We start from the raw sequence: 24,944 nt of genomic DNA, 5'->3' as shown, positions 1-24,944 counted from the left end.
ACCTCGGAAGATTACACAAGGAAACCATATAAACATATACACTGCTCACACGCAAAACCAAGAATATAAAACAAATATTACAATATACGGTAATTAATAGAATGAAACAACAACAAAAAACACACTGGACAGATTGCGAATTGACATGGCACACCACGCACAACCCATCTCAAAACATCGCAACACCCGAATGATGAATATGTATTCAGCGTGTAGATTTGTATGCATACTTTGAAGCGGGGAAACTAGGGCAAGAGGGGAGGGGGTGACGATAATAATGGACTGGCAGAGCAGAGAGATGGAGAAGTTGGAGACGGAGCTCTTAGGGAAGTAATTATTTAACGGGCGAGGAGTGAAGGAATTAAGTCTGGACTTGAAGAGGGGAAGGGGATCAAGAATGAGGAAAATCAGAGGGGAAAGAATTCCAAACAGATTTAAAAAAGTGCAGAGGCAGCAAAATTTTGTCCGGATTAAAAAAAAACATCCATTCAAGTAACGTATTCTGTAGAATTTTATTTTAAGTAACCGTTATGTCTCATGATCTTGTTTTTTTATCTATTTGTTTTTCTTCTAGGTAGCTACAGTTCCAGGTACACATCTTTGCATGTGTTATGCAATTAAAATGTTTGGACCATTTACACTACAAGCCAGTGACACTTTTTTTAATCTACACATCACTGCTAGCATAACACAAACTAGATATTACGCAATGTATTTAATCGGCACCATCACAACTTGCACATAACGTTTCAAGCATGCATGGCACGCTACTTTGTCATTGCAGGAAAAGAGGTGCTGGTGAAAGCGCCTCTGATAGAGAGACCCCCTCTAGAGCATCGGTCTCCAACATTTTTGGCACCAGGGACCGGTTTCGTTGAAGACAATTTTATTTTTTCACGGATCGGCAGGGGGGGGGGGTCATCATTGGATCTTTCCCCCTTTCCAAAGAAGTTCTCCAGCGACGTTTGTTTTTTACTCATTTTGGCTAGGGGTTAGCAGCTCGTGGGCTCACCAAAACTGTGACTGAGACAAGTGCGCAGTGCGGGAAAGAGGCGTGGACGAAAGTGGTGAATAAAATAATGGGCGGGTCACGCGCGGACTCACCGCTCACCTCCTGCTGTGCGGCCCGGTTCCTAACAGGTTGGGGACCCCCTGCTCTGGAGGATATGTGGCCAATCTTCCACGTTGATCAAAACGTATTTGAAGAGGTAGGCGTACCCACATTCTATCCCATCAACGCGCGACCTGCCGATCGACTAAGCACGGTGCACCCATGTATCGTGTTCGGTGGACATGGGCGGTGTGAGTGGGGGATTCAACAAACTTGCCCCATTGTTTCAAAGGCCGAGACGGGAGATTGACCCGGTGACCTTTGGCTTGCAAATTCAGTGTGCTGACCATTACACCGCGGCAGCTATTGTGTGAAGTCGACTGCCAATTCTTAATAACGCAATGAGATTATTCCCCGTGACACAATGCGTGGCCGAGTGAGAAATTAACTAAAAACTCAACACATTTTTCAAGAACACTGTTGCATGAAAAAGAAAAGCATAACAAAGGTTAAGTTTTGGGCAATGACCCTCCTGCATAGCACGTTGACGAATATTTTGAGTTCTTTGTTATTCGCGCTTGTGTATCACTGCCAACGAAGCATTACGAAATTATTTGCGATACAATCGGTGGTACCTACCATCCAATAGAGGGTGCTGTTGGCAAAGTCTGTGTACAGCTCGATGGTGGACAGCACGCTGAATATAAGGCAGATGAGCACCATCATGAACCTACGGGATGCAATCAACGACAATACACAAACAGTTGAGCACAATGAATATGAGCGAATTCGAGGCGTGTGTCATTCATTATTGGGGAGTAACAACATTTCAGAGAACAATGTGTCTAAAGAGAAGAACGTTTTGACAGTAGATCGTAAACGCGGACGACGGCGGTAAAGAAAATATAACAAAAGCTGAGAAGTGTACAAAGCATGGAGTGGTACATAGAGTGGTAACATGTTTGAATTGACACCAAGATACAGAAAGAGGAACATGTTAACCAGAGAACAAACATACGGTACAGTGTGAAATAAGTTCAATATACATGCATGCAAAAATTAGAGACATTAACTGAGGAAAAGTTACTTAAAATATTAATAATCATTCGCGTTGTTGTTAAGATTATATATAACAAAAATAAAGACGTAGATAATGTCTCCTTCACAAATCCATTTATCCACGTAAAAAATAGAAAAATATTCCTTACACGACCCATCAGCTACACGGTTGTGTAAGAAATGCGTGTGGTTTTTTTTCCACGGAGAGATTAATATGTGACTAAGGCATTAATGTCTGCTCATTTACTTTAAGAAAAGCAAAGTGGGCTTGTGCCTAACACATCGCTGGAAAGGATGGTGGGCAATGGTTGAGGCTGACTATGAAGTGGCAGCCAAGGGGGGAGGAGAGTTTATCCCCCCCCCCCCAATCTGACAGGGTGACCACTGCGGAGATTGAACGAAGAGATCGATCAGTTCATTGCAGGAGCTAGACTGGATTTCTGCATCATGAGGGATGGCGATGGCTTGGGGAGGGCCTTGGCCCAGCAGTGGAGAGAACATGGCTGATGCTGATATTGAAATGCATTTCACAAATGTGATTTGTTATTAATACAATTAGTGACATTTCAGCATAAGATAATGAACAGCGAACATTTCTACTTTTCAATAAGTAGCACCTTGTGTATATGTATATTAATTATAATTATCGACGCCCAACTTTATCTGTGATGAATATGATGAACGCTGCACTTCCCGTCGTTTTCATGCAGGGAGCGCTGCAAACACCTACATGCCCCGTGCATGAACGACGGAGGAGCAGGGACAGACGTTCCATTACGTTGGAATCGATCTATAGACGGCGGTCTTCTCGCATGGCCAGCAGCTCTGTGTTGCCTTATCTCGATCCCGCAAACCCAAACAGGTGAAAATCCGCATCGAACCGAACCCCCAGCAAGGACATCTACTTAACGAGAGAAATTTCACACGAAATGTCGTTTTCAGTTAAGTCTTCCAGATGTAAAATGATATTTATATTATAAAAAAAACTTTCTCTATCTGTCTATGATGAACGCTTGAGAGAGAAAGAGAGAACGAGGCGATTCGGTGTTGATTCCCAGAATAGACTTGGTCCCCACCGACACGACTTTGCCATTTGTTTTGCGACGACGACAATTTCCCATTCTCCCCGCATACGCTATCACAATCAACAAGTCGCAGGGACAGACGTTCCATTGCGTTGGTAAGCGCACAACTTTATCTTTCAGTGATGAATACGAGGTTGTTGGGAGGCGACGCAGGCGCCCCCAAACAACCAAGTTTATATATTTGGGTGTTTAAAGTGTGCTGTTTTTCTTGATTAAAAAAGAGGCCTACCATTATATTAGTCCTCCACTCTACACCCTGCAACCAAGCTCTCTGACATTTTGACCCGTAACAATGTCAAGCATTTTCAGTGTCACTTCCAACATAAAGCCATTTTATATTCATGTTACTTCTGTGTAACAGTGGCATACCCATGTCTCTCACAGCAACATTCACTTGCCATAAGTAACACACTCCAATTGCAATAAATGCAGAACTGAGCCTCGCTGTACTGCTACGTCATTGCAGTATTATCTGCTCGTCTGCATTGAACAAAAACAAATATGACACAATGAGAAAAACTAATCTACGCAAAAATTAACGTGCATGAATAATAATCCGTGCGAAATGTGCAATTCATTCATTCTTGTCCGATTCGTGGATGGAATTGTCAATGCAGTGGTGGGCTTGCAGCTGTAGCAGGGAGGGGAGCTAATAAATAATGTAGCTGGAAAAACGGTGGCTTTGGCCAATTGTGAGGAGCTAATGCATGAGTGAGTGAATACATACGGCTCAATGGGCAGACCACAACAGTTAAAGGCCTTACACCCTGTTCCCCAATTGGCTACCCCTACCATGCAATGTGCAGAGGTCTCAAAAAAAGGCGCCCCACATATAATGGAGTGTTTTTTTTTTGGGAAAAATGGAAATTGCACTTCTTAAGCTCAAAATTGTAATAGTGTACTCAGCAATGCTGACGTGCTGTTAGATGCTGCATCCCCATGCTACACAGAAATATTGCATGCCAGGCAGTCCTTGTTGAGTGTTGTACCACGAGATTATGCATGCCAGAATTGGCCTGATATTTTTACAGGCCAAGTAAGTTCGAATAATATTTTACGTTATCTTTTTTAACCTTCATATTATGCTAACTGTATTTTTATACAGTCATATGAATTGTTGAGCACTCTAAAATAACGTTAACCAACATGAACTAGGCTAAATTTGCACTTCGTGAAATTAATGTGGTTTTAATAAATACACGGATATCATGCTGGGGGTCTCCTGCCTCACCACTGAATGAGCTCGGTATCTAGGGGACACACTGTGTCCAAACCTCAGTCTTGAACAGATACAAGACAAGGACAATTCCTACAGAGAATATAGCTCCGTACAGTAAGGGAGGCTCGCGTTGTACAATTGTATCTACTGCAGTGTTGAACATTTGCAATTGATTACTCTGCTGTGATTAAAGACAATACTTTTCAATTTAAAGTTATATCATAAATACAATTAATCATCATTTACAACAATTTGTTAATCTACTGCTAGATTGAAGGCCTTCCCATGTCAGTGATGGGGGTTGGCTTACCATACTTCACCACACTTGTCAGTGAGCATCAGTGAAGACGAACCAATACGGTTTCTACAGCATTGAGCAATTCGTGAAAATTCGACATTCTCATCGCGAGCGCCAGGAAGCACCCAGTAAACATGTCAACACTCGGCTAACAGCATGTGGTTTGAATTATCGGACAAACATTGATCCAATGTCACACGTTTACTGGGCCAGTACATGTGTTACTTTTCCTTGTTAAGTGGACCATTTGTTCATGATACAGTATTTATATAAATTTATTTAAACAAAGGACACTTATGAAAGGTTACCATCTGAAAGAAATTTGGGCCGTGTCATTCTTCAAAGTTAAACAAAGTGCACTATTTTCCATTTGAATGCAGCAGATAAAAAAAATACATCACCAATGTCACCATTGACCAAAATAACAATTGGAGATGCGATATCAAAAAACATCACAATTGAGGAAAAGGAAGAAATCAGAAATCACTAGGGGACTCTTTATATTTAGATGTCTTTTCCACAAAGAATTATTATTATTTAATATTTTAAAAAATATTTCCAGTTTTCCCTTGCCAGTGACAATTTTTTGGTTCGTTAAATAACCGGACACGCCATGACGTGAAGCGGCAACTGTTGGGTGCCCTTTATTGTCGAGCTCGGCGAGAAAAGGGTGGCCTGGGAGGTCTGTTCTGATGTCCTTGCCCTGGCAGGTGAGGCGTTTGTGGATGTCTGACAAAGGAAGCCCGCTTAAACACAAACAGCGAAACGAACAACTTGTCAAAGGTTGCATCAGTACCCAAGGCTAAAAAACAACGCAAAGTGCTATATTTATCCAATAAGACTTTTGCAGCCCATGCCATTATGGAAATAAATTAAATACAAAGTATTCACTTTTATTTTAAACAAAATGAAGTAGAAAAGGTTACAAGGTTGCAAATCAATTGTGATGCTACGAAATAAATGAAGATACTCCACTCTAAGGATGCTGCTATGGTGCAATGGTTAGCACAACAGACTTACAAATCTAGAGGTTTCCGTCTGTCTCCTCGACAGACCTGTTCTCCACCTGAGGACGGCTACTTGCATTGTGGCCGAAACGTCGTGAGAATTATTTTATTATGTTTTATTTTTATTATTTCATTATTTCCATTCTACGTGACTTTACCGAAAGAACCAAGAAGATGAATCCCTGCAGTCACGAAAGCTTTAAATCGAAATTTAGGTTTCCGGTTCGTTAAAGAAGTGGGCAAGTTACTTAAATCCCAGAATCTGTCCACCCAGCATTAGTATTAACAACTGGGCGCACCACAGTTCGTCTGTAGGCAGGAAGCGTGCGGTGGTTTAACACGTGGGCACCTTCACCTTCAACCCAGTGTGACTCGCTGTGGGAGTGTAGGCCAGATTTTCTCGAGTGGGGCTCTCTAGAGATCTCTCTAGTGGAGACCCTACTACCAACAGTGGTGTAAGCAAGCTATTGCGGGGCTGCACCTTGACTACACTTAATGTTTTGGCTTTCATTTGTATGTAAAACCTAAACCAAACACAGTCTTGAGCGTGGACTACTGTATTTTTTATTTTAATCCAAGGCCAACATTTGAATTACATTACTTGTTAGGTTGGCTTATTAGTTCAAGTCCTTCACGATAATCCGTATAGTAATACTGCACTGGCTACTTGTAGCAGCTGCTTTTCTCGTTAATCATAGCAAACAAAGTGACGAGTTACCTCGTTTGTGCATTGTGCACCTGCAAAGCGTATGTCTGCATAAAGTAAACACCATGAAGCAAATTAATCATACCTTCCCATGTTTCACGTAAGAATACGAGTTACATTTACACCGACATGCTGCACTGTCGGAGCTAAGGCAATATTAGCCTACACTGTTACGGGCATTTAAAAATATTCATCTTACAAAGCAAGAGCAAAATAGCCCAGCTATGATTTAAATTGTATTCTCTCTTTTAGGTCAACCTTCGGCATTTTTTAAACGTGTTGTAAAATCATCGTTATCATCAGTCGTTGGCAATCCATTCCCCTTCGATGTTATAATCCACCTAGTACCTCATCTCAACTGCCTTCCAGAGAGGATGTTCACCAAAAGCTAATGGAGTGAAGAAATGTATGGTTGTAGCTTCCGATTGCCGAACGAATACATTACAAGGTCGTACTCATTACACACAAAGTGCCTGCCACAAATGAACCACAATACTTTGCTGATCTCGTAAAGGAGTATAAACCATCACGCGAACTCTGGTCATCCTCGCAGCGGCTTTTGGCTTAGCCATCAAACAAAGACGGTCACTGCATCGCGCGCTTTCAGATGCGCTTCTGCGTCCACCTGGAACGCTCTTCCTTGCGATATTATGGAGCCACTGAAACTATACCTTTTTAAATATAGATTGAAAACTCATTTCTTTATAACTGATTTTTGTGTTTAGTTTGTTGTCCTTCCTCAGGACCTCTGATTAGCACGGTTGCGAAACAAGTTCAACATACATACATAATCCTAGTTTGACAGTGGCTCAAATCAAGACAACTTTTTTACTGCTGCAAAATGTCAAACGCTTGTGGCATTAAAGGAGCTTATTCCAAGGGTGCATGCACCTTCCCACACCCTTGAATATTGGCAACCTGTCAACAAATAATCCAGAGAGTCGACAGAGTGTGAAATGTGCTGGACGACACAGTGCGTACTGGAAATGTTAATGATGGCAATGTTTAGCACGACCACCGTGTGCCTTCGCGTAACGGGAGCAGCGGCGAGGACATCGAGGTGCCTCAAGTGTTGTTTGTTTTCCAGAGCGGAGCAAAAGTTAGGTGCACCAGTGAAGAAGGGGGAGCAACAAAAAAACCTCCGTCCTTACATACGCAGAAGCAAAGGCTCAAATAGATGTATGGCCGACATCGTCATGGTTTTCAACAAAGCCATAACAGCTGGCTAAGCAATGAGAGCAAGTCATCTTGCATGCACAATGATCCGACGTACAGGCTTGTCAAATTGTAAGATTATATGACCACCATTCATCAGGATCTCAAAAACGTCCCTCGTAATCACTTCAAGTCACGCAAGCCCTTTTGGACCCAAGAACTTAACCTTAAACAATGCGAAATCAATCTTGATGAAGCTTGGAGAGCTGAATGGAGTTCAAAATAACTCACAAACACCTTGTGAAAGACCCAATGCAAAAGACCCCTCGATTTCATCTTCCGCAAAACTAATGGTCCACCCTAAATCGCATCCACACAAATAATGGCAGATGCGGATACCCGATGCACAAACGGAAAATTAAAAACTCTCCCATGTGCGACTGTGGTCATCCAGAACGGACCACACAATATTCCAAATTCACAAAAACGAAGGAGACATCACAGCGATACACACACTCTGCTGCTCATGGCGCCGTTGTCTGGGTTTGATCACCTGAATGTGAAATTGTCATTGTTGCTCTGCAACTACATCAGCAGCCGTACGAAAGAAGAAGACCACCATCTGAGTTGCAAGTGCCTTGAAGCTCACGGTTCAATGTTCGGCATAAATAGAAGGGTGGAAAGATGTTCTGCGTACTCCTGAAAGTTTTCATGAGGACATTTTTACTGCATAATTTTCTAAGTATAGTGGGACTGTAAATGTGCTCTCTAGTGCTGGTCATTCCACCAACAATGGTGTGAGCAGGTAGTTGCAGGGCTGCACTTGTATCCATACATACGTTTCACCTGGTGGAGGTGCCGTGTTTTTATAGCATGCAAAAATGCTTCAAGTTCCATCCCAATTCAATGTAAGCTCAACATTTCACCCCCTTGGGATTGATGAAATGAGTATCAAATTGTGGTAAGTCAACAATAGTAGTGGCCCTGTATTTCCAAGTTGACTACCTGATGAAGCTCAAATAAGCTTGAATTGAACGTTGAAGGTTGATGTTAAATTCAGTCATGAATAAGTCTTAACCCGCCGACCGAGGAGCTTTATTGCTCAGAATTTGATCAGTACGTTGGCACTTATATAAACAACACCTTTGTAAATGGGACAATCTTGTCAGGTGGTGGAGGGCTATGGCTATCATTTGGGCACAAAACTACGACAGTGAGTTTTGTACAAGGCAAATGAGGGGTGAATGATTTTGAGTCGGAAGTTGAATGAAAGGGGCAGGGAGTTGGACACAATGTACGGCCATGGTGTGTTTTGGATGCTCTCGGGGCAACAGCAGAGGAGTTACCCTCCCATTGAGAAGAGGTTGACTTAATCACAATGTAGAATTGTATTGCACATCTCCATTTCGTTTTGTTCCGAGTCTTAGTTCATAACCTAAACCAAAAACTAAAACATGTACGGCATGCAAAATTCCATTTTTATACACAAGGAACCCAAAACATTATAACACAAGTTAACATGTTTAAATCATGCAAACATGACCAAATCAAACATTGTAAGTTATTGCTTGTTGTTAGAAACCAGGCATGGGAAACAGCGTTTATTGATCTTGTATTACATTTCACCAATAAGTAATTCAATCCATATCCCCAATGTGGTTTAGCACTACAGTACTATATACACATTACGTGACTGGATTAAAAATAAATAACTACAAATACATACTTTCAAGTTATAACTGCTGCATATCTCTAATTGGTTTATTTCAATTTGTGAAATAAGAAATACAAATATAATAATATGCAAAATACGGGCTGCCGGGTGGCGCAGAGGTAACACGTGTGCCCCACGCATGAGGACCTGGGTTCGACTCCCGACTCCTTTGTGCATGGATTTTGTATGTTCTCCGACCATTCTGCGGGAGTTTCCTTTGGATTTTCCAGTTTCGTCCCACACCTCAAGAACACACACTGCAACTGCTATCGGTCAAACATCCCAATGCTAAAAGATTACCTGCAAATTACCCAATTTGGCTTACACGCAGCGGCAACACCGCTCCCCTACTTCAAAAACTTGGCCGGACCCTTCTGAAAATAAGAGTCTTGAAACTCAGCGAGGCATTGCTGGGTAAACAAGTGCAAACAAATAATGTTATGCAACCATTTTTAAAATATATAAAACATAGCATGCTCTGACCCATTCGACATTTATTGTATTCATGATAAATGCTTGCATTAATGTTGTATTGGTTTCTATATTAATGCTCTATTGTTGCGTTTTGGAGAAAAACATAGTTTTTATTCGGTGACACGAGGGGGATGGAGGTCAGTGTTGGCACAATGTTTATAACTCACTGTGTTATGAACCCACTTTTCTCTGTGTCCCATTACCAGCCACAGCTATTATCAGTGACCAGTGAGTTCTGGCTTTCCATCATCTGCAATGACTCATGTGGTGGAATATGGTCAAACAATCGCCAAGAATTTATGGTGGCATATTGTGGCCTTCCTTCAGCAGCAGATTTTAAAATGGCTGAACATTAAATAGTCGTCAATATTAAATGAATTAATTTTGCAAGTTAACCAACACCCGGATAGAAAGCTGCATTTCTCCCAAAATCAAACATCTAATTCCACAAAAACCCATGCAATGCACTATTTTTAATGTTATAAGCAATCTATGTCTACCATATGCATGTAGGGAAAACGTACATGATGTAAACTAAAATCGTTGGCCTTTCATTGCAAAGCAAGACTTACACGTTCTTTTAGACCTAACTTTGCATTTAATTGCTATGTCACTATGTAATCACAAAATGTTTCCAAAACCCAATTGCTGTACTCCTGATGCGTTAATTATTTAAAGTTATAAATGCACAATAAACAAGAGCTAAAATAACAGGGTTTATTGCAGTTTGTAAGCTTCATGTATAATTCAGAGCTGCATCTTCATGGATTATCTCACTGCTTTGTCCGAGGCAGCCGACCAGATGTCACACCATACTTAACATAACATAAAATAAAAATTCAAGGGTATGTGCCAAAGTCTATTTGATGGTTACTTGTTGGCCCAACGCATTCGTTTTGCTTACGAAAACGCATCATGGTGAGCGAAACAATCTTCAACATTCTAAACCGTTACAGACATTTGTCTCCTATTTGTTTTCGGGTTGCACCGCTTGCCATTCCGAATGATGACTGATCTTTTGGCTCAATGTGCTTGGGAGCTTCTGGAACTGGGAAGAAGCTTCCAATGTGTCCGGCAAAACATCAAAAGTGGACGACAACACGGTATAACCCGAAAACACATCGCAGAGCTAACCGAAACAACCACAATAACCTACACAATCATAATGTACAACATGCATTATTATATTATTTGTGAGAGTGCACTCACGCATAATAATATTTTCTGTCATGATTAAAATGCAGATGTACAAGAGGCATATAAATAAAGCTATGAGCTGTCTAGAATAGCTTTTCATGTTTTCTTTTCAGCCTGTTGGTAATGTATGTTGAATCTCTTTTGCACCGTACGTAACCAACCGTGCTAATAAGCAAAACGCACAGCCTGTTTTTTTTTTATATATTTAAAAAGGTTATCTATCAATTCCTGAACTCCACATCAAACATTTAGTGTCAAGAGTAACTGCTTGCAAAGTGTCAATCTTCTGGCAACAAAAAATGTCCGCATCATCCAAAGCCATAGTTTGTTCCGATATGTTGTACTCTGACGCCAGCTAATACTTATTGAGCTCAATATGTTCAGAACGACAAAGCTGGTGTGGCAAGAGACTGTGTGCCCAACGTCCTAGGAATTCCGTGCTGTACTCCAATTCAGTTCGACGATGAGCTTGGCCACAATCCCCCACCACTGTACTTCTGCAGATCTTCACACTGCCCCTGTCACAACGATTACTGGGCTGTTGACAACACTGCCAAATAACTCGCAATATTTCTGTTTATCCCTCATCTCCCCCCCTTGTCTATATGAATCATATATGGCACATTATATAGCACAGGGTACTTGATGTACTGCGAGTACAACAACGAGAAGGGGGAAAATGAATAGAATTTAGAAGCAGATATGAATATGCTTCATTATCTACCTTTTGGGTTTTCACAAGATGATATTGCAGTTTGTTTTAAATGTCCTGGCGTCCTGAGATATATGCTGACCAGCACAGCCAATGCCACGGAACCCTATCAAGCCAAGCATTGATAAGTCAGGGAAACAAAGTAAAGGGAACAAAGTGCCCTATCTGAGAGAGGGTTGAGTAGCGGGACAGAGCATTACACAGTATATACGGAACGTGTTTATCTGTAGAACGATTCATTTATAGAGTGCACAGAATTATCCATTAGATAGATTTCAGCCATGGTAAATGTCCATGGATTATGAATTTTTGTATTTGCTTATAATACTGTAAGTGTTTGCACAGTACAGTATTGCATATTTCACAACATCCACCATGTGTTTTGCGCATGGGTTGCTATTTAACGAGCACATTTTACACCAACAGAGTTACTGATATCAAATTGTCCTCTGCTCGCTCTCGTGTGTGTAACAAAAACAACACGTGGCTATCTGTGAGGCAATTCTTTCCAAGTTAAAATATTTAAACGTTTTGTTCCAAACTGCATCACTATCATTTCCACGAATGTAAAAAAAAAGATGCACAACCATATCTGGCATTGCAATGTCGGCCAAATTTATTGGGGGTGTGGGGGATTGCTATAGTTATGTGGGGGAGTGTGTCTTATCAGGCAAAGGCAGCAATTATCTTAAACATCCGCATGCCTAAACATATACAAGGTCTTGCTTATAGAAACAAAGCACCATGTATGCTATTCACATTTCGATTTAAAGCTTTCGTGACTGCAGGGATTCATCATCTTGGTTCTTTCGGTAAAGTCACGTAGAAGGGAAATAATAAAATAATTAAAATAAAACATAATAAAATAATTCTCACGACGTTTCGGCCACAACGCAAGCAGCCGTGCTCAGGTGAAGAACAAGTCTGTCGGGAAGACTTGTTCTTCACCTGACTTGTTCTTCACCTGAGCACGGCTGCTTGCGTTGTGGCCGAAACGTCGTGAGAATTATTTTATTATGTTTTATTTTTATTATTTTATTATTTCCCTTCTACGTGACTTTACCGAAAGAACCAAGATGACTATTCACATTTGCAAACGCGTTTCAATATGATCATTAGCCATGATCCATCTACTGCTGTATGAAAGTCTAACAATGTCGTTGCCATCCCTCGTGTTCTCGCGAGGCAATGGTCCATGCAATTCCTTGCACATGAGCTGATCTCATTTCTCAATCTCTGTAGCAGTCACCTTCTTGGGTGTGTTCTCTGCTTTCCCATTCTGTTGTGAGTTGATCATCGGCCACCATCTATTCTAGGAATGTGTCGTTTCCCAAGTCCATTTGCTTAACAATAAATATGGTGTCACTAATTTGCATGTGTTCTCTGATCCATGTTTTCCTGTCTCTCAACATAGTTGCAAGAATACCCCCCCCCCCCCCTCCAGACTTCTCTTGCACGCATTTAAACTTCGTTTCATTTCATTTGTAAGTGTCCACGCAAGTAATCAAAGTCATAGCACGTAGTATGTAGTGATTCAATTATTATCTGCTCCGAGGTACTGTTCCTCTCAAAGCATACTGATATGCTGCTTTCCATGATCAATTCAGTTTTCCATAAAAGTAAATAAAACTACTCTCGCTTGCGTTCATCATTTTGATCCTGGTCTGCCTTCAATAATTGTCGTAGGCAATCATACTCTGATGTGTTTTCCAATATATTTCCTTCAGTATATATTCATTTGTATAGCAAACCTGTTGTACATGACCTGTTCTGCTCCTATTTATCTTGAACTCATCTTGGCACAGCCCTCTTTATTACATTATTAAAACATTTCCCGTAATGAATTTCCATTCTTTGTAAATGACCATGTCATCAGCAAATATGAGGACAATAATTTCTCCATTCATGTTCATCTCTTTAAATTCTCCAAATTTTGGTGATACCCTATCTCCTTGCCTGACTACCCTCGTAGTCCTCCAATTTCAGTGTAGCTGGTTCATACTTAGCATTTCTAAACGTCTTTCGTACGGTATGAAAGACGTTCAACATACACACATTGTTAGTGTGATGACTGGAAGACAAAGTTGCACGAAGTAAAACAATTCATAGTCTATAAAAAGTATTATCAGCTTTTTTTACCGTATCACAATGCGATTGTAGTTTATGGTAGCAAGGTCTTTCCAAAATGTGGCTTTCCAATATGGTTGGTCAGCCTCTAAATTGTAAAAAAAAAAATCACAATTTTTCTGCACTCACTTTTTGCTAAGTGTTTATTTGCTTCAGGATGACTTTAAACTCTTCCAGAGGCAGTATGCAATTCTTTATGGTCACAATACCTTTTCAGGCTTGAATTCAATCTCAGCAACGTGAGGTCGCACTACCATATTAGCCAGTTCACAGCAACACCACTTGGAGCCCGACTGGTTGCACACATAAGTCAAGGGTCTGCTTTGTTAAGAGCACTCAGACTATGACATGTATATGCTTCGTTTCATGTACGTCTTTCACACCTGTTTGGTTGAATAGGTCTTAAAGGAGAACATATTGCAAATCACTCTGCCCTTTTATAGTATTAAAGTATGATTTAGTCATTTATCTTTAGAAAATAAGATTCAATAATTCACAGCCTTGTATGAATCTACTGGTGTACGAAGACCTCTTAATGAGGTGTCTGTCATGGCAGTTGTTTGTCCATACTTCTCACTGGTAAATGTGGGTTTGTATAGGGGGTGGCCAACCCAGGTCTGGTTTCGTTATCACTTGCCACCAATGTTAGCCACGGTTGGAAATCACTCAGGTTGCTCGGTTCATGGCGTGGTGCCCTAACCATGGCACAACTGTTTTAACACCGCTTTATTTTAAAGATGAGATGGCGCAGATTTAAGGTATCACCACCCTGTGAATGTGACCGAGTACAAAAACAAATGCAATCACTAATCTACAAAATATATGATAATATATACTGCGCTGGCAGTGGTGCAAAAGCACAAATAACCTCGAGTTTTGGACAATGGAGATAAAAAGATCCAAAGCACTTCACAATCTGGAGACCTCCCTCTTGGAATTGCACTTCACTGTAACATTGGCTTACTCACAACAGCAACGTGCTCATGGGGAGCACGTTCATTATTTATCCTCAGGCCTTATTTGTATTAATTGTGGGGTTTTTTGCAGGACCCTCGTGAACAGTGCTGAGACTCAGTGTGGCTGTTATGGTCAAATAAAGGGCATTATTATTAGTGTTGTTGCTAATGACAACCTTCATTCATTCGCGCCACTGTATTACGTCATCGTTAATTGTGATGCTGAAATCACTGCACTGACTCAATTCTAGTCCACTCAGTTCACGTTCACATTACAACCACACGCACACATTGATATTATCTTGGTCTACACGGACTGACATTTGGTTACATTCACAAAAATAGCCTAGGCTCAAATCTGATTTCTCCTCTCGAAATGAGACAGTCCCACTACATTTTTCCTCTGAGTTAAACAGCTTTCCCGAACACCACTCAATAATTATAGTCACCTTATTACTTGCCCTTTACGATTACCACCAACACAATCGGACGTTGAAGGTTTCAAGATATTCCCATTCGTTACAAAATAATTACACAAGCTATGCATTATTTGACATAGCTAGTTTAATACCGATTTAAGCACCTACCCAGCAAATTAGTTACCGCGTATACAAGCTGGCCTCGGAGAGAAACCTGAGGTATCAGTCCTCACTTGAAATCCGCATCTACATTAGCTGATCAAGTGAAACACATTTCATGAGCAAGTGTAGCACATTTATGCAGGTATTTGAAAATGAGACTTAAAATAAGTCAATGTTGCGCTTAAAATTTCTGCATTTTTGAAGATGCCTTATCATGGTATTCTGGCAAACATCAGCTTATAAATTTACACCCACGTGCCATCTCCTATCAACATTATTTTGTGAAAGTTCAGTATGGAAATGTCGCTCACATGGCACAGTTGCCTTCCCATTAAAGAACTGCACCATGTATAGATACAAGGACAAAATAAAGTTAATATTTCCATTAACTAATACTTACAATGCATTTGCGTGGCACTGCTATGTGTAACATTTCAGTATGAACATGACCTATCTACCATTTTACAGAATCATGTTTTTAAGGTGTCAGAGTTTGTTTATTTAAAACATGTGTGGCGCTGAAGTGTTCCTCAGTATAGTTAATAAGCTAAAAAATGTTTCCCCGATGACCAAATAATTCGGAATGCGTCCAACTTAATCAGATCTCAAAAGCTGAACAAGGTTCAGCCCTGAATAGTGCTTGGATAGTTGATCACCATGCACGGTGGGTTGTTTAGGTTGCTGTGGGGCTACATTATGGGCAGCAAAAGGCAGTACTGTACAACAAAATACAGTCGTGTTAAGACCCATGACTATGCTCTCAGCCTTCACTAACCTGCTATTGACCAGCATGGTGAAGTATGGTCAAATGTCCAGCCCTTCATCCAGCAGTGGGTGTGCGAAAATTGGCTGAACTAGCACGTCATTTACTTCATAATCATTACATTACACTCAATATCATGAAAGCACAGGAATATGTTAATGGATAGGAGGTGGGCCATGCATTGCCCCTGCACACCCCCCACATGTAAACAGGCATTCAACAGGACGGCTTTTGTTGAAAAAGGTTACAAATGATAAAACTATCGTAATTCTTGCAAAACGATATGTAAGCATAAATAAAAAAACACATTTTGGCACAATAGACGGCTTTGAACATTGTCTAAGTCCACGTGTTTATTTTATAATTTACTTTTAAATAATAAAAAATAGCACTTCTCATTCCCCAGTCATTATGCCACCCCGCAACCAGCACAATGTCTCACATTGTTAACCACTCAACGCATAAAAAGTTAATTTAATGCAATAACCTCTTCATGGATGGACACAGATTTGCAACAATGGGAAGCCGGATGGCTTGCGGGCTAGGTTCAGAAGGTTGATTGCCACAAGCACCGGACATGAGAAACCACTTGGCGCAATGGAAAATGTACGAGTTTTAATGCACACAACAACACATCCCCTTCCGTGACCCTGGGTGCCCATGCATGTATCTCTCAGTACTCACACAGAGAAGTGGTAGAGGAAGCATTTCCAGCCGGTGGGCCGCTCCAGGAAGTTATACACACGGGACTGGATGGTGGAGGTTCGTCCGCACATCAGCAGATGACTGTACGTGGACACGCGGCGACCTCTGCGGGGGTCATGGGGCAGGCCATGTAGAGCCACTTGCGGCGTCGTCTCGACGACATGCTGGCCCTGGCCCGGGCCCAGCATGTCGTCCCAAGATGCCTCGCCGACTCGCGTCTTGGCGGTCTCGGACATCTCCAGGCGCACAGGTGACACTGGCACCTGCAGTCTCTCCACGGAGGTGGCCTCCTGAATGGCCCGGGCTGGCCCTCTGTGAGAAGAACTTCGCTTTCCGTGTGACATTTTTACACGAACGGTGGTGGCTCTTGTTGGTTTTTAGTCCAGGTAATATATAATTTGATTTTTTAAAAAGTATTAGTAAAACGGTGGAATTGCAATGGTCCTATTTGGGAATATGGTTGCTTGTCGTTGGATGATTTTTCAAGTTACAGTAGTTGAAGATGTTTTACATAAACTTGCTTTGCAATCGTGGTTTTGCTGTACGTGTGTTGTGCTTCTTTCGCACCATACATACACATCGGAGCGGCAGAGATGGCTGGGTGTGAAGTCCTGGTGTGGAGTAGTCTCGCATGGAAAAACAACACAAAGGAAAGAAAGGCCATCAACGGAAGAATTTTTTAAACATTTACCAGTACTGAATTAATTAGAAGTGTCAATTAAAGTACAGATACGGTGTTTGGTTTGGGGTAGGTTTCAATGCACCAGCTGAACAGGCATATCCCGTTTCATTTTTATGTAACCGACTACGTTACAATCAAAATGAAAACGCATAAGTGGTGTGCATTAGTTTCCATATGCCATGATGAAAATACAAACGAATCGTAACATGTTTTTATTATTGATCACTTCTTACACATGTAAAACAATTTATGCTTCTCATAAATTGCCTTTATGTTGCAAAGCATGAAATGAACCACAACAAGCTGGATTTTTACTCTATAAAATAGCCTTCAAATCATGATCTGAGTGTTGTCTCAACGTGCTCTTGATATATACAAGCTGCCCAACATTACAACAAGATGTTTTCAATGTTTCTGCCATGAATCTGTAAACGTAACAAGTGCCAGAATTTAACGCCCTTTTGGTGTCCCAAACCCCACCAACATGTCCACATGAATCAGTTTCATTATAACTACACGTTGCAAATCTATTTTAATACACCGCAATTAGTGCGTTACAATTCGTGTACTTTTAATACAATTAACACTTAACGCATGCTCAAGTACTCTGTAACAATAACTTTCTATACGCCTTGTTGTTCGATGTGTTTGCAGGAAAGATACAAATCAAAAAGCCAATGCGGTTTCCCATTCAAACAAGAATGGGGGTCATGCCAATTTCCTGTTTACAACTCTCGCAGTTATCGGTGGACATTCTAGACATTCCTATGCTCGGTTTGTGCTTACCCACAAAGGATAACCGATATAGACTTCCCAAAAAAAGTAGTACTTAAATTATAAACCCCCAGATCCATACTGATTAAGTCAATGTCCGACCGGGATTTAAATATACAACCATCTTAACTGTAAGCACATGCTCTCATCTCGGACCGGAAATATCAAAACACAGTTGCACAAAAGCACTCGTGTAAAAATAAAGTGTACAACAACACTTGTATATGTAAATAACCACAACCATCACAATACATACAACACCGTGTATTTCATGTACAGCAAAACATTACAGAACATATGAACAAGTTTTTACAAAGCTTACCTTTGGCAGTGCTGAATTGATTAAGCCTCCTTTCATTAACTGCAGATAGGCAGGAAGCGGTGATCACGAGGGCCTCCACGGCACATGATCCATGTGCAATGTTTTATTAATGCATGCTGTTTAAATACCACTGTCCAGAATGGAAAGGGGGAAAAAAAACGTGCAGCTCTTTTTTTTGTTTAAACCGGGGTGGGAGGGCTTTTAGATAAATCCGTAAGTGTCGTTGGTTTCTCAAACCAGCAACAACTGGGCACCACGAGAACGGATTGAGAGGTGTGGCAGCAGTGTCGCTGCTGTGTGTGCCAGTTGCAACACACGGGGGTTGGTACGGCAAGTGAATGGGGAAGGCAGCATGGATAATCACACGTGTGAGGTTACCACAAACCAGACCGCCCGTTGCCACTCCTTCTTTATGAACTCCTCCCCGCCAGTAGTCCATGGGCCAGAACAGAAATTGGTACCACCTAAAGTAGCTAAACTTCATACGTACTGTACCAAACTATGTCTATGGCTAATAGTGAATTATTATTAGCACTGTTGGCCACGAAATAAATTCAACATTTTTACATGAATTTGATAACCCACTCATTTCAAATGGTTTTAACATAATTCATTGTTGTTGGCCACATTAAGAAATTATAACTGCTCATGGTATGCCACCTCAGGTGGTACCGAGAAGTGAAATATCTGGTCTGGGCTCATGGACTAATAAGTAATATTTAAATATACTTTTTTTTAAACACGCTTTAATGAAATGTACCCGACTCGTAATGGCAGAACTCCACGACTCCAGGAAGTGGCCCCGAGGCTTGCCACAACGTAAGGGACCGTGGTGATTTACAGCCAACGTCAGTTGAGCGTGGACAATTAGACCCAAACCAAAACATATATAAAAATGAATGTTTAAAAATACTTTTTTTATATATAGAATATAGTATAGTATTGTCATCAGTATGATATAAGTATATCAAGTTTGCAGTCGATACCAGATTGGGAAGTGGGTTAAAATTGAGTTACAATATTTGAAGATACAACAACAACAACGACAACAACAGACAGAGTGAGTTAAATAAAAGCGTGTAATAATAAAAAGGAGCTGACATTGCAAAAGGCCATGCCTATTATGTCTATGAACGATACATGCTTGAGCCTGCATGTTGCTTCGATAGGTGACCACCATGCATAAAACAGGTGTCAGGCTGCTGTGGGGCAATGGGTTATGCTTAGATTGTTTTTGGTTAATAGGATCATCTGCCAATAAATAATTAGGTACAACACAACTGCTCTAACACTTTGAAACTATGGTACATTTGCAGAAATGTCACAGTACTGTACTAGATTAATTTTTGATTTGTAACAATCGTGAAGCACTGACTGCTGTGTTTTTCATCAAATCATACAGAATGTAATATTGTAATTGTTGAGATGTATAGGATGGGCTACGTGATGGGCAGAAGACGGTCGTACAGTAAAACCAGTTGTCCTGTATTGTGCTCCAACATCTATGCTCCCCGCTTTCACCAACCAATACTGATCCACGTGGTGAAGTAAAGTCAAATAATCTCCATGAATCACATCGTGTGGAGAGGCCCACATCTAGGTAGGATTGACAAAAGGGCTATACGGGTACACGTTCAAAATATTCCCAAGGTGTTTTATGCAACTGGTTAGCAAATCAAAGCCGCTTTTTGTGTTTAGTTTGTTGTTCTTTCTCCGCACCTCCGATTAGCACGGTTGGCTACGTACGGTGGGAAAGAAGTTCAACAAAATAATGCCAAAGTAAAGTGAAGACTGCGGACTGTCTCAGCTAGGCCGTCTTCCCCCAGTGAGGTCTATGCACACTCGACGTGAACCTCTTTGTGAGTTATATAAACGTGTATTTAAAGCCAAGACTACACGAGTTACAAGCAATCCTAATCGCCGATGAAGTTGTGTAAACTTTCTGAATTTCACAGGATAGTATTTTTTTCCCATTTGTGAACATTTAAGAGCTTGATGATTAGGTTGTACAAATAAAATAAAATTTACTGGACCAATAGATGTTTGAGCGTCTGGTGAACCTGAAGTTGCATGAAGAATGTATGTAAAAGATGGACAAGGCAACACCACTCAAGGCTGATTCATAAAAAAAATTTCAACTTCATAAACATTCCATAGATTTACTCAAGGTCACATCGCCCTTGTGTTTTTTTTACAAAACCACCTGTTTCAATATAGAGAATTTAGCTAGAATTTGTAACACTGTTGTTTTATTTATGTCAATATGCCTATCTTGCAATTGTAACCCAAGTGAACGATAAATCGTGTTTGTTAAGATATGCTGAAGGTCAGAAGCTTACAATGCGTTTCTGTTTGCATTGAGGTCACTGTAATTAAGCAGAACCATGCTGAAAGGTGCCTTCATGTTCACGATAGCTAATATTGCTTTGGTACAATAGTCAAACTGTTCATTGCCATAGGTACCACTTATCCTCCCAACAATGCCCCATACAAATCGTAAAATTGCATTTATTTACCTTTTTAATGGAAAATTAAAAACTCCCCAGTGTGCAACTGTGGCCATCCAGAACAGACCATACAACATATGCCTGATTCACAAATACGAAGGAGTCATCACAGCGATACACTTTGCTACTCCTGACGCGGTTATCTGGCTTGACCACCTGATTTTAAATTGTTATTGTTGCTCTGCATCGACATCAGCCACACGAAAGAATAAGAGATTTAAATTTTTTGAACATTAAACTGTTATTTATACATATGTAGTGACATTGGGGATGTCACTGTATCGTGCCGGACCAGAAGGGCCGTGCCGTTCGATGTTCCTACATCGTGGACAGCACCGTGTGGGTGGCTGTGTGTAACACCAGCCCTAGCGGGGCTTGGTGAGCACTGGGATAGTGCGGGCACCATGCACAGCGTGTGGTGGGCAGAGGTCGCAACCGGGTACCCGATACCCGTACCCTACCCGATACCCGGCTACCCGTACCCGGGTACCCGTTTGCGACCCTGGTGCGGCCGGGTACGGGTAGACCGTGAGTCACTGGTGAGTCACCGTTTGTCACTAATTTCGGGTAGGGTACGGGTAGGGAACGGGTACCCGTACCCGGCCGGGTACAGGTACCCATTTGCGACCCTGGTGCGGCCGGGTACGGGTAAGGAATCAAAACCCGTTTGCGACCTCTGGTGGTGCGGGTTCCCACGAGGGGCAGTGGGTGAGTGTCAGCCCAGGGGCAGGGTTGCCCCGGGCCATGGCACTCTGCTCGACCCTGTAGACACGTGATCCGGAGTGTCTACACAGGGGGCCCCAGGTGGGGGGCCTAGTGGGTGATCACATGTCCAGGGAGAGCTCTTGAGAAGGATCGAGAGGGAACGAAAATGCTCGAGAAGGCGGGCGGGGCAGAGGGCGGAGCGGCCCCGACCGTAGGGGGATATAAGGTGGGTCCCTGAGAGGGACCGGGGTCGCTGCATTCTACAAGCTGAAAGCTCAACACCTACAAGCGGGAAGCTCTACTGGAAGCTCTTCGTCTTACGAGGCAACCACGTGGTCGGAGACCCAAGTGAGCGTCCGACCCTTCATAGCAGTAACCCCTCTATAGCGTAGTTAGCTGGGTGGTCACCACCAGTGGCGGCTCCTGCAAAATCTCTCAGGGGGGGCAAATGTCTGGATGATTGATAAGGATAAGGTCCACCCATGCAATGGATAAATTAACAGCTTAAGCATGTAAAGGCAACTTCACTTCTTTAATATTAATGAAAAATAAAGTGACTCTTACAATACATCTTGTTTGTTTCTATACTCACTATTAAAACAAACCACTCAAGTTTATTTTATTAAAGATTCCACTAGGTGGCGACAAATTATATTGTTGGATGAAACGTGCTTACGTATGATGACGTAAGCACGTATGATGACGTAATCACGTTAGGGCGAGCCCTCCCGGAAGCCAGAGAATGCATTGCAGCGCCCCCGTTTGGAAAAAAAAACTTCTTTGAATCTAAGTCTATGGGACCACTCGGGGCGATTCTCAGCTGGAGGGAAATTGCCCAAAAAGAGGCGGTACTCCACAGAACGTAGCATGACGCCGATTGGACTATATCCAGAGGCACAGTGACGGCTAGCGTGACTCTGTGGTTGAATGACATTGGTGGTGCGTCGCCCAATCGCCCTAATGAAGAAACCGCCCCTGGTCACCACCCGAGGTGGTTCGAGAAGGTGTGGGCGGGGCGGAGCGAGCCACGGCTCTGTATAACAGCCGGACCCTCTGGACGGTCCCGGCAGTCGTCGTCCAGCTGAAGACTGAAGGGGCCGTCCATCAATGACGTCACGCGATTTGGGACGATTTGACCCCCCCCCCCCGTCACAAAGAGTCAGACCCCCCTCAAATATGACGTCACAAAGCTCTGCCCCCCCTCCCCCGCAAAAAATGCTTCAAATCGCTTTAAACTATTGTCATTGTAGTGCGTATTTAATGTGGCGCTGCACTCTGATGTTGGAGAAAACATTTATTAAAAAGTCTATTTAAATCAAGTAGATCGTGTTGTCTATTTATTTAAAGTTGCACATTTTGATGTGACGTCACATTTATGGACGTCCCCAAAGAACCAAGGGCAGAGCCGTACCCCTGGCAAGGGTCGGCTCCAGCTTATATACCAGTGAAGAGTCAAGCTTCACACAGAGGACTCGTAGATTAGCCAGTGAGAGGCATAGTAGCCTGGAGAGTAACCTCCATAGCATATCAGGTGCGAGGGGCCGTTACCTCCGTGTTAAGTGCAAATTGTAAAAAGAAAACGGTTGCCTCAAACCTTCTGGTTATTCAACCCACAAAATGTTAGTAACAGCAGATATCCGTAGTGTCGTGGTCAGTAACAGTCAAACCCCCTGGAAGCCTACCCCCAATGCAATTCAGCTTTGCAACCTTTCCAACTCTGCAACCTGTGTGAGCCCAGGAGATCTGTACAACCTTACTGATTGTGCCGAGACCTGCAAGTCTTGAGACCTCTGCAGTCCTGCTAAACCTGTCTGCAACCTGTGTGGGTGTTTTGTTGTTGCAACCTACGCACATTGCCAGAGGTGGGACAAAGTCATTGTTATGCAAGTCCAAGTCGAGTCGCAAGTCATCAAATTCATGACTCGAGTCTGACTCGAGTCCAAGTCACATGACTCGAGTCCACACCTCTGCACATTGCTCTGCTTGTCACAAGACCTGCAAGTCTGACCTACGAGCTTGCAACGTTGGCAGCCGTCATGGCCAGTGTCCGAGACTTGAGCTTAGGCCGACTACTTTCATGGAGCAGAAGTATGGAGCGTAATCACTAGACATTAACGAGTCAGGTTAGAATAAGATTAACACCAAGCGAGTTCTACCTTTCGCGATCTCATATTCTTATGGTCGGTAAAGGTCACGTAGACCGGTTGAGAAAAAAACCGAATGTTTCCATCACAAGCAAACGTCATCAGAATAAACGATTGCTTGTGTTGTGATTAAAATGTCGTAGTTTGTTACTTTTGTTTTCTTTGAACCCATCTACGTGACTACCGAAACACCCAAGAATATTAATTCCTGCAGTCACGAAAGCTTTAAGTCAAGTTTGAACGATCTTGTTTGTTATATGCATTGTGCAATTGCCCAGAAACCCTCGGGAATAATATGGTACCTCATGTTACCCGTATTCATCTTCACGTTGAATCTGGTTACCTTGATTAGGACTGCGATGCGAAGGACAAAGGTAAGCAAGGTATTGGTCGTTTAACTTGTGCTCTGGTTTATTTTACACTGCGCTTACAACACCCCCTTTTTAGAAAGGTTTGAGCCTTTAGGTCGGAGGCAATAACCAAACACTACCCCCTCAGGATTAGTAAGCATGGAGCACCTCCCTCTCTCCAATTCTCAAAATCTTAGTGATAATATGCAACCACGTTCAAATCACCTGCATCATTGTTCTATTACCTTGGTCTAGCTGGTAGTCAGGGCAGGTGTACATCCTTTTGTAACCGAAGTTGCACACTTGTTAAAGGATCCATAAATTGTTTGACCGTGTACAAGTTAAGATCTCTCCATGTGTAATGACAGCACCGACTGCTGTAGAGCAGTCGGTGGACACACATGCCGTTGAGCAATATGCACGGGTGTGCCGGCAGAACTTGGGCAAGGGTCACGGAAGACATCGTGGAGAGGTCCCAGCAACCCTCTGGTGGGTTCGAGAAGAGAGGCACGGCTAGGGCAGAGCAAAGCCGTGCGAGGGTAATACAAGCAGTGGAGGGAGAGCCCCAGGCTTCCGGGTTCTAGGAGTTGCTATTAGTCCGTACAGCATTTAGGAAGCCATTTCCAGCATTTATTGAATGTATAGCGTCAA

At 42.2% G+C, this 24,944-nt stretch overlaps 1 protein-coding gene across 2 annotated transcripts in view; it reads right to left on the bottom strand.

Annotated features, from left to right (window-relative positions):
- The window catches only part of LOC144933833 (potassium voltage-gated channel subfamily KQT member 1-like), a 69,696-nt gene extending 50,783 nt beyond the window's left edge, over positions 1 to 18,913 (bottom strand). Inside the window, exons 1-3 of one of the 2 annotated variants that reach the window (XM_078859032.1) lie at positions 18,588 to 18,913; positions 16,789 to 17,435; positions 1,691 to 1,781 (exon numbers count right to left, since the gene is read on the bottom strand). In XM_078859032.1, the coding sequence (XP_078715158.1) occupies positions 1,691 to 1,781; positions 16,789 to 17,153 (456 nt within the window). In that variant the 5' untranslated portion in view covers positions 17,154 to 17,435; positions 18,588 to 18,913. The remainder of the gene's footprint in view (positions 1 to 1,690; positions 1,782 to 16,788; positions 17,436 to 18,587) is intronic. The other variant, XM_078859033.1, reaches the window with a different exon arrangement.
- Between the last annotated feature and the right edge of the window lie 6,031 nt (positions 18,914 to 24,944).

The sequence above is a fragment of the Lampetra fluviatilis genome, chromosome 8, assembly GCF_964198595.1.
Source record: "Lampetra fluviatilis chromosome 8, kcLamFluv1.1, whole genome shotgun sequence".
Lineage (NCBI taxonomy): Eukaryota > Metazoa > Chordata > Hyperoartia > Petromyzontiformes > Petromyzontidae > Lampetra > Lampetra fluviatilis.
The sequence above is the reverse complement of the archived record's forward strand: the minus strand, read 5'-3'. Positions and strand labels throughout refer to the sequence as shown.